General features: G+C 34.4%; 1 protein-coding gene across 1 annotated transcript; it reads left to right on the top strand.

Moving 5' to 3' along the window:
- Positions 1–5947: 5947 nt before the first annotated feature.
- On the top strand, positions 5948–6904 carry LOC144321775 (olfactory receptor 13C9). Its single transcript, XM_077911023.1, has one exon. The coding sequence runs from the start codon at positions 5948–5950 to the stop codon at positions 6902–6904; it is 957 nt and encodes a 318-aa protein (XP_077767149.1).
- The last annotated feature ends 4080 nt before the right edge of the window (positions 6905–10984 follow it).

Below are 10984 nucleotides of genomic sequence, written 5' to 3'. Positions count from 1 at the left end.
GGTTTTATTAAATTATGACCATGTCCTAGCTTTGATGAGATAGGTTAAAAAATAATGACTAAAACTTCCCTGTAAAAGAAGTAAAAGAATAATGTTATTTTCTTGAAATATTATTCTGATATGAATTACTTGGGTGTTCACTTAAGTAATGTTGGATAGAGGATTTTGAGGGTCCCTTATGACTTGAGAAGAAAGGAAAAAATGGGTAAAGAGCTCTGTTCTTGGGGAGAAAGCTTAGTTATGTGGTAACAGATCAGGATCTAAAAAAATAAATGTCCAGGAAGCAAGTTCTTGTGGTCAGGTCAGTAAACTTCAGAAACAATGATGTTGGAAACCCAGTTTTCACTTGTTTTTGTTCAGTGCTGTAATTTTTTCCTACTGTCTTTAGACTTGTAGTGAAAGTTTATTTTACCTGGATAGTGGTTTTGTGGTAAACAAATTATATTCATTGTTTGGTGAAGCAGTTCAAGGAAAGGAGAGAAGTCCCTTCAGAAAGAGTTGACTGAGTGTACTTGGGATTTTATACATATGTTCACCTTTACCTCCTAATTGTTTATATTAGATAAATAGTAATTTTATGCCAATTAATGTGGGTGATAGATATATCTGTTTAAGTGAATTCTTTTTTTTTTTTTTAATATTTACTTATTTGAGAGAGAGAGGGCACATGCACTTTTGCTCACAAGTGGGGTGAGGCTTGTTCCCATGACCTGAGCTGAAACTAAGAGTCAGTGGCTCAACTGACTGAGCACCCAGGTGCTCCTCTTTAGGTGAATTCTTTGGAGATGTTTACAGTATGGAGTAGGATTGAGTTACAAATTAGGTTGTAGAATTGCAATGAGAAAACTGAATAGCAAACAACAACAACAAAAAAAACTGAATAGCTTGATGGCCTCTAGGTTTTCATTGAATGGTTGCAAAATTTCTGAATTTGTTGTGAGTTTCAAAATGCCACTCATATTCACATAAGTAGATTCTGATTTTTCAACTTCAGTAATTTTTAGATTATTTTGTACAATAAAATACTTTTTCTCTTCACTCACTAATTAAACAAATAGGAATTAAATTTTATATATAGAATATATGTATATTCTATATATATATAATTCTTATATATATAATATATGTAATTCTATATATGTAATTCTTATGTAATATGAATTCTTATAGAATTCTTACAGAATTCATATGTAATTCTATATATATATAATTCTTAATGCCTAGAAATTTATAAATGTTTACTCTTATATTAATAACCAAGAGCTAATTAACTAAATGAGATGTTTCTATTATCTCATCAATAAGACATGATAGGATGAACAAAGGTATGGACAAAGCCACTGGAATATATTTGGATTAAGGATTTCAGCAGTAAATGATAATAAAGAATGGGTTAAGACACATCCTCAAGACTCCTGATTGGTTATTTGAAATACAGTATGGATCTAACATAATTAAGTCTTTAGGGGATTATTCTTGGAGTTTTCAAAAGTTTTGAACGTCTTTCCCCTGAAGCAATTTAAAGCTATGGCTTAGAAAAAATGCTTAAGTCCCCTAGAGCAAGAAATATTTAAATTGTCTTCCTGAGCCCAGAGAAAATTCTTAGGAGAATTTTCTGGGTCTTCACAGTAGGGCAGTGTTTCCACCTGGGTTTGAACAAGGGCAAATGAAATCTTCCATATTCTCAGATATGTATTTTTATCCTACTTTTGAATTACCACAGTCAAAATATACTCCATTTATAATTAGTCATATTTGGCTATAATGTATAGAAGTTTTTAAAACATTTTTGAAATAGTACCCTTGCCATCAATGTTTTCTACACAACAAGGCCTATGACATTATGGTCCCTCAGTGGTAATACCTTCAGACATTCATTAACCTTATGGAAAATTTTGTACAATGGGCTGCAAATAGAAGATCAAGGCAAAACAGTCTGCTGTGTGTTACAACCTAGGAGGTGAATTGATCTTCCGTTTAGAGGTAATTGCTGAAAACATACTAATAAAACAAATCCAAGGGGACGGCAGTCCAATGAACTGAGTCGAAATAGCCATGTGTTTGGGGGATAAAATATTTCTTGCTATAAAAAGTCTATAGAGAATAGGAACAAAAAAATTCCAAGAGGATTTTCTTTGATATAGTGAGAAAATGGAGACAAAATTAAAAATATTACCAAAAGAATAATTTGAATATCCAAAAAGATGGATATTTAGGTCTAGAATTTATTTTACTGGGAATAAAACTTTATTCAGTCAGAATGTAGTATCTGGGTCCTTGATTCAGTAATGCCTACATGTCTAATGGTGTCATTTCCCTTTGGTCCAGTGAGGTTGCTGTCTTAATAGGTAGCAGATTTGCACTCTTGATCCAGAATGTAAAGTAAGTTTGTGTCACCAGTGTTCTGATTCTATAAAAATTTACCATAGCACCAGTTCAGTTCTCTTTGGTTCTGTTAAGCAAATGTTTATCCGGTGTGAATCATGAACCAACAGTCCTTGTCCTGGAGCCTTTCACTGGGGGTGCTATTTAGAAAAGTTTATTACTTGCTCTTGAATACATATTTTGATTTGTGTAAAAAGTAAATGAAGAGGAGCAAAAAGTCCTTGGCTAACAGGGAAGAATTTTGATTATCAGTGTTATAAGAGTATTTGGGGAATTGTTTTGTGTACTTTTAATTTTTTGTCGTTGCTGGTAATACATTCCTGTGGTAACTTGAAATTCATATTTGTCCCACACACTCACACACACACACGCTTATTTAACTTTTATGTGAATGAATTGAAATAGCCTTTCTTTAAAAATGTCAACCTGAGTTTCGTGTTTTAAATGATGCTGGCCTTTGCTATAGGGGCATAGACTCATTACAAAGTGAGTAGAGTTTGATATAACACCCATCTATGTCATGAAAATTTTCATCCAGGCGATGAAAATTAATAGGCTGTATGGCTAAGAAAAGACCAGATACCTGAGGAGGTCTGATTGATAAAAATCTAATGTGACCCTTGTAGGAGCATGAAACTTGGGATAGACATGTAAAAGAATTTGAAAAAAGAATAAGTCAAGAAAGATGAAGGAAACCAAAATAGTGTTTAGTATATGCTAGGTGCCTAATTTGCACTATTTATTCTCCCAGGAACATCACGACAATACTATTAATTATAGATGAGGATATTGAGACACAGAAATTATGTAAATTATCCAAGGTCACATAGCTAGTAACTGGCCTTGAAAGCAGAGGGGACATGGATGTGACCTGAGGTCATTGCTGGCCATAGCCAAGCTTAATCCATACAGAACCATAAGGAACCTGTGTCCATGTATTCTGGAAAAAAGACTCAGGCCTGTTACTGATCCAACCCACTGACAAGAGGGTTTCAGTGATGACTGAGTGGAGCAATGTGTACTGAAGCTACAGCTTTTACCGAGGCAGGGTAGGGTTGGGAAGAGGTAAAGCTGGGGAAATTGTAGGTAGAGATTCTTCCAAACTTGACAGATGCTTACTCTTCTCTGTAGTTGGGTTTTGGAGGGTGCTGTTGTATTTATTGTGTTGTAATATTTCAACATCCTGTGACTTCATGTTAGAAGTTTTCTATTGCTAATAGAACCTTCTTGTAGAAACATTAACTCTAATGCACATCTGCATGTCAGTAAAAATCTACATTTCATAAAAAAATGTTTGTTTTAATAGACAAACATTTAATAGACAAAGCAAGCTTGCAGAGTGAAATTTCTTAGTCATCATTTAGCAAGGAATTGAGATTTGGCTGCCTCACATTAAAGAAGGTGAATCTGGGACTCAGAATAAAAAAGCATGCATTCCTTAGGGTATAAAAAATCCATAAGAGAGGAAGTCAATTGAAATAAGGACAAAAATAGGATGAAAGTAGTGCCCTAATAATGACCAAAGACAAATATACATAATTAGAAGCCAGTTGAATTGAGTCCTAAGGATTCAGACCTAAATTTCACATTGTTTCTTGAATAGAGAGAAATATTCTACATGTTAGGTACCCTTTTATTTGAGTGAATTAGAGTCTGCAATGGATTCTGTGTCTATGAGAAAGAAAATTTGTGTTGTGTGTGTGGGAGGGGTGTTATTTATGAAGAGAAATGAAAGGAAATAGCCTGAGACTTTATGAGGCAAAGTCTTTGGATGCAAAACCTATTGGTTCGATCCCTGAGTGTTAGCAGTGAATATTTCCCTGAAGAATAACCCGAGGTGAGATGTGTCAAAGAACTGCCTTTTTAGAAAATGTCTTTTTGGTCAGTTGTTCTTTCATTTGAACTTAAGCAGCAACTGGTTAAAGTGGCAATGAAAATTTTTTTGCATTAAGAAAATGAGAATACGAGTTGCAAACTTGTAAACATATATGCAAGTCATATATCCAATGTATTAATCATAGCCAGAATATATGAAGAATTCTCAAAACTCAACAATAAGAAAATGAACAATCCAATTAAAATGGGCAAAAGATATGAATTGCACTTTAGTAAAGGGCATATAAGGATGGCAAAAAAACTCCCAAACATTAGTCATTAGAGAAATGTGGTTTAAATTAATGATGAAATATCACTACATACCTATAAGAATGTGTATATATATATTTATATATTGACAATACCAAGTGTTGGTGAGGATGAAAAGCAACTATAACTCCCATACGTTTCTGGTAGGAATGCAAAACTGATACAGCTACTCTGGAAAACTGGCAGTTTCTTATAAATATGCATAATTCTTTATCCACTATGCCACTCTGAAATTTACCCTAGAAAAATGAACTTATGTTCACACAAAAATCTGGGTATAAATTTTATAACAGCTCTATTCATAATTGCCAAAAACTAGAAACAACTGATGTGTTTCAGTAGGTGAATAAACAAACTCTAGTACATCCATACAGTGGAATGCTACTCAGTGTTACAACCTGGGTGAATCTCAGAGGCTTTATGCTAAGAGAAAGAAGGCAGAGACTGATGGGTCATATGATTAATTTTATATGATATTCTGGGACAGGTAAAACTATAGAATAAAGAGCATATTAGTCTTTGAAGGATTTATGAGTAGACCGAAGAAGGGAACTAACAAGGGATAGCACAAGGGAGTGCTGAGGGTGATAGACAAGTTCTGTGTTCTGATTATGACGATTGTTACCTGAATCTATAAATGTCTTAAAAATCATAGAACTATACACTAAAAGAGGCAAAAGCAATTTTACTACATGTTTTTTCTGTATGATAATTATCAAAATTTTGTTCTCTCACCAAAAAAAAAAAAAAAGGATATTTGTATTCTAACAAGAAGACTTCAGATAATTGGGTTTTACAGGATTGTACTTGTTTTTTGAATAATCAGGCAGTCAATAAACACTGGCTGGGTTTATTGCTGACCATTGTCCCATCCGATAAACACATTTTCCACGTTTTAATGTGCAATGGGTTATTATTGAATGTCTTCCTAAGAGTCAGGCTATCTTTACAAGTTAACTAACCAAATCTCTGATATAATGCATTCCTTATTGCTTTTATAGTTCATAAAATATTTCAGATAATTAGGGACCAAAGCAGGCTTCAGTTTGGGCCTAGGCTTTGTGACATATTAATTATATGACTTTAGGCTTTGGTTAACTTAGATAAATTTCTTATTTTTCAAATAATCATAATTGTGGGGTTTAAGTGAGTTCATGTGTGAAATTGGTCTTACAAATTGCTGGCCCAGAATGGTCGATACAACAGATTCTCCTTCATACTTCACTTTCCTTATTGTTTATTTCATTTCTTTACTTTTTCTTTATCCTTCCCCTTCTTTATTTTCTTTCTTCCTTCTTCTTATTGGGTTCATGGCAAATTTTCATATATGTGCATTGGTGAACTTGGACTTACCATAATAAATAAATTATTATGCTTAAAAAAGTTCTTTGAATTCTTATAGGTAAGAGAAAGTAAAATGGAATGGGAAAATCAAACCATTCTGGTGGAATTCTTTTTGAAGGGGCTTTCTGGTTACCCTAAGCTTGAGCTACTCTTTTTTGTGCTGATCTTAATAATGTATGTTGTCATCCTTCTGGGCAATGGCACCCTTATTTTAATCAGCGTCTTGGACTCCCACCTTCACACCCCTATGTACTTCTTCCTGGGGAACCTCTCCTTCTTGGACATCTGCTACACCACCACCTCCATTCCCTCCACGCTGGTGAGCTTCCTCTCAGAAAGAAAGACCATCTCCTTCTCTGGCTGTGCAGTGCAGATGTTCCTTGGCTTGGCCATGGGGACAACAGAGTGTGTGCTCCTGGGCATGATGGCCTTTGACCGGTATGTGGCTATCTGCAACCCCCTAAGATATCCTGTCATCATGAGCAAGGACTCCTATGTGCCCATGGCAACTGGGTCCTGGTTTGCTGGGGTTATCAACTCTGCAGTACAAACGGCGTTTGTGGTACAATTGCCTTTCTGTAGGAATAACGTCATCAATCATTTCTCCTGTGAAATTCTGGCTGTCATGAAACTGGCTTGTGCTGACATCTCAGGCAATGAGTTCATCATGCTCGTGGCCACGACATTGTTCACCTTGCTGCCCCTGCTTTTGATCGTCATCTCTTACTCATTAATCATCTCTAGTATCCTCAAGATTCGTACTTCTGAGGGGAGAAGCAAAGCTTTCTCCACCTGCTCAGCCCACCTGACTGTGGTGATAATATTCTATGGAACCATTCTCTTCATGTACATGAAGCCCAAATCTAAAGAGACACTTAATTCAGATGACTTGGATGCGACTGACAAACTTATATCCATGTTCTATGGGGTTATGACTCCCATGATGAATCCTTTAATCTACAGTCTCAGAAACAAGGATGTGAAGGAGGCAGTTAAACATCTATTTAGCAGAAGATTCTTTAGCAAGTGAATAGAAAAGGTATTGGATTGTGAACACATTGGATATGGTTGAAACTTTATTATTATGTTGGAATTTTGGTTGCTTTTACTTTTTCTGAACTTTCATATATTATTTAACATTTTCTATGATGACATACGGCTTTACAATATCATTACATGTTCATTATTGAGAATTTGCAAGATATAGGGTAGCAGGGTGAGGAAAATAAAGAGATCACTGATTAACACTAGGAGATGGTTACTTTCAAACATTTTGAACAATATTTCATATTCTGTGTATACTCCAATTTTTGAAATGGGTATTATATGTCATTTTATGTTCACTTTTTTACATAGTCTTATTTCATAGGCATCACTCCATCAAAATTTTCAAAATAAATAAGCTCCTTTTTGTGAAAACAAAACAAAACAAAAAACAGAAAAAACCCAAACACTGCACCCACATTCTCTGGTGGAAAGCCCTGTGTTATAGTTTCACATTAATATCAAAAACCTCCTGTCTTTAGATAGTATTTCCTTGTTTAATATTTAGAGTATTTTCCCTGTGTAACTAAGGGTGCTGAGCATTTGAGACTATTGAGGTAATGGGTAAATGAGCCTTAGGGGTGGAGCCTATGTAATGAATTAGGATATCCTTCTTTTATCTCTTTTCTTTGTTTCAGCTTCCATGTTAGCTCTAGCATAAATTTTTTTTTCTTTGCAAAATTAAAATTGGGTTGGAAAATCAAGCTACTGGTCTAGATAATAAAGTGGACAAATGTTGAGTTGGAAGGAGTCGTATCCGTGCCTTATTTAGAAGAAGACTTATTTCTTTGATATCCTAAGGTTATTCTAATATTTTTCCAAAACTTAGAAGAATATCTAAGTTCCTGATTTTTAGTGTAGTCCCGCACTGATGTCTTGTCTCTGTTACTAATAGCCTTGTGACCTTAGTAATCCGAGGAGGAAGAAGATTGGGGGATGTCAGACAGGATGTGGTATTATCTTGATTTTCCTTGATGTTCTTCTCAAATTTTTACTCTATTTGAAGAACATTTCTTTTTCTTTTTCTTTTCTTTTTTTTTGAAGAACATTTCTAATTTACAAGCCAACAGGAATGAGAAAGTGTGTTCACAAGTGAGCCACATTCTAGGAAATCCATTTGCCTGGATAAATTTTATGTTGATGGAGCAGTAAATTCAGAGGATGTTGTGCATTAACATATTTTACACAGGCAAGTAAGAAATGTTTGTGGGATTCTGAGGTATATTAATGTCTCTTTTCCAAGTTCACTTTTAATTTTATTGGCAGGAGTATCAATCATAAAGTCTATTTAATTACCTCCAGCTTCAATCATAGTTAATCACAGATTAAATTTAATGGCAAAGGCTAAGAATATTGATGTCTCAGATTCACACCTTAGTGAAATATGCTATAAAAACCTATCAGTTTCCATATACATGCTCATATGACTTTTTTTGTCCTTAAGAATTCCAGTTAGGTAGAAAATCTCTAGAGTCAAGCATATTGTGTTTAATCCACCGGCCATCTTGGATACTCAGACTCTACTTTTTTTTTTCTCAAAGCTTAAAACCAACTGCTCTCAAGCTATCTGGGATGACTGATCTAGGTTCTGGTCTTATAAATTTTTTTTAAAAGATTTTATTTACTTATTCATGAGAGACAGAGAGAGAGGCAGAGACATAGGCAGAGGAATAAGCAGGCTCTCTGCCGGGAGCCCAATGTGGGACTCGATCCCAAGACCCTGGGATCATGACCTGAGCCAAAGGCAGATGCTCAATCACTGAGCCACCCAGGTCCCCAGACTTATACGTTTTTGATAGAAAATTACAGAAAGCAGAAATTTTAATGTGCATATTTCTTCTCAGAGGAAAAGACCAGGAGTGTTTCCTCCCTCTCAGGGTTGTAGAATAAAGGGCTGAAGAAAAAAAAGGGCAAATCACCTATCTTGATGTATCCATGTGTTTACATTTGCTGGGCAAATACATTATCACTACAATACTGATATGCTTTATTTAATACTTGAGCCTCTATAACGTTTTCCATTCAGAAAATTTATTTTGAAAGATTATTCTGTTTTTTCCAATTCTTAGTTAGAGTTTTATGGTTTGGAAAACATAAATTTCCTGGGAATACTGGGAAGGAATTACTTAATGAAACACTCCCACACTATCATTTAACAATAGTAAATGAAGTAAAATGACTTAATTTCTTTCTGTTTAAAACCATCCAGAGTGTATCCTATCACTTCCAACTAAACCCCGATTAATACATATGGCATATGAAGCCCTCTTTGACTTGGTCTATTTATTTCATCTTCCACCAACCCCCATATGACTTTCTATTTATTTATTTTCTTGTGATGTGGAGTTATTTTTATTTTCCTGCCTCCATCATGCTATTTCTTGTCTTACACCATGTTGTTATTGTTTTCTCTCCCTGGAATGTTCTCTATATTACTTACCTCTCAAAGTCTCACTCACAAATTAAGAATCAGATCAGGTATCACCTGTCCTGGAAATTCTGTCTTGATTCTGAATTACTTGTCACTTATACTTCCTTGGCACACTAAACCACCTAAAATGATATTGAAGCATTTACCCCCATTTATTAAAATCATCTGATTACATGGATATTTTTCTCAGGACAGGTAGAGACTCCATCTTGGGCATTTTTATATTTACAGAGATTCTTACTATCAGCTTCATTGAGTAGATGTGCAATAAATGTCATGTAAACAGAGGTTATTAGAAAATATAAAACACCTAATAGAAATATTGGTAGAAGACATGAGTACAGAATGCATTTAAAAGAAAATACAGCTATTTAAGATGTACACACAAGTTAAATATCTCTAGTAATTAAGAATTTCATTTAAAGCAATGAAGAGATACTGTTTTAAGCCTTTTAGTTTAGAAAAAGAAAAACTAAATGGTCAGTGTCTAGTGATGATAAGAGCAAGAGAAAATTAGCAACATTGTAATACTGGTAGGAGCATAAATTAGTCTTATATTTTAGATTCATAAAAATCTTCATTTATTTTAATGAAATCATTTAACTTCTGGAATTCTATTTTAACAACATAATTTGAATTTATGTTGTTAAAAATAAATTTATAAGGGTGCCTTTAAATTTTAGTTGGTTAAACATCTGACTTGATTTCAGCTGAGGCTGGGATCTCAAGGTTCTGGGTTTGAGCTCCATGTCTGGCTCCATGCTCAGTGGGGAGTCTGCTTGAGATTCTCTCCCTCTGCCCCTTCCCTCTCTCTAAAATAAATAAATCAATCTTTAAAAAATAAAAAGTAAAATAAATAAAATTTGAAGATAAAGAAAAAGAAAAAAAATTGGTTGAAAGTAACCAGCCTTAAGATGCCTCATTAATTCTCAGAGGAGCAAATGATTTTAGTTTGAGTTATTATATTGTTCTTTATCTTTTTTCTTTTTTTTAGGTAGGCTCACACCCAGCATAGAGCCCAGTTCAGGACTTGAACTCATGACCCTGAGATTAAGACCTGAGCTGAGTTTGAGTTAACCAACTGAGCCACCTAGGCCCCCTATTGCATTGTTTTATAATGAAAATCAGGCTCCTTTCTGAACTATGGTTATCAGTAGGTTGTTTAATTATAGTTTATTTTCAGCTTTGTGTTTTAAACCTTTATGTATTACCTGACCATATCTTTTCCTTCTTGCCTAATTTTCTTTTCCTTTCTGCTTCCTTCCTTTAAAAAAAAATTCTCCTTCTTTTCCAATGAGTGTGTGTTACTTCTGGAGTATTTACAATGTAAACATATGTTTATTAGAAAGTCAACTTTTACTATAAGCTAAATTATAAAGTGAACATAAAATCGTATAGTAAATAATCCATATTTCCAAAATGGTTCTGTATGTGTGTGCATCTGAATGCTTGTGTGTGTGTTTGTATGTGTGTAAGAGAGGGAGAAAAAGGATCAAAGATTGAGAGAGAATTCAGCTGGGGAAATTTTGATGACAATACATGAGCTCTTTTATGATTTTTGTGTGGAACAGAGTAATAGGCCTCCTATAATTAGGTCTTTAGGGCTTTCTTTCTGAAGTCTCATATGTTTTATAG

Source organism: Canis aureus, chromosome 10 (genome assembly GCF_053574225.1).
Source record: "Canis aureus isolate CA01 chromosome 10, VMU_Caureus_v.1.0, whole genome shotgun sequence".
Lineage (NCBI taxonomy): Eukaryota > Metazoa > Chordata > Mammalia > Carnivora > Canidae > Canis > Canis aureus.
Note: the sequence above shows the minus strand (reverse complement) of the source record. Positions and strands in the feature narration are given on the sequence as shown.

What these genes read in the sequence shown, in the direction of transcription:
- LOC144321775 (XM_077911023.1), top strand. Translation starts at nt 5,948, where the DNA reads ATGGAATGGGAAAATCAAACCATTCTGGTGGAATTCTTTTTGAAGGGG.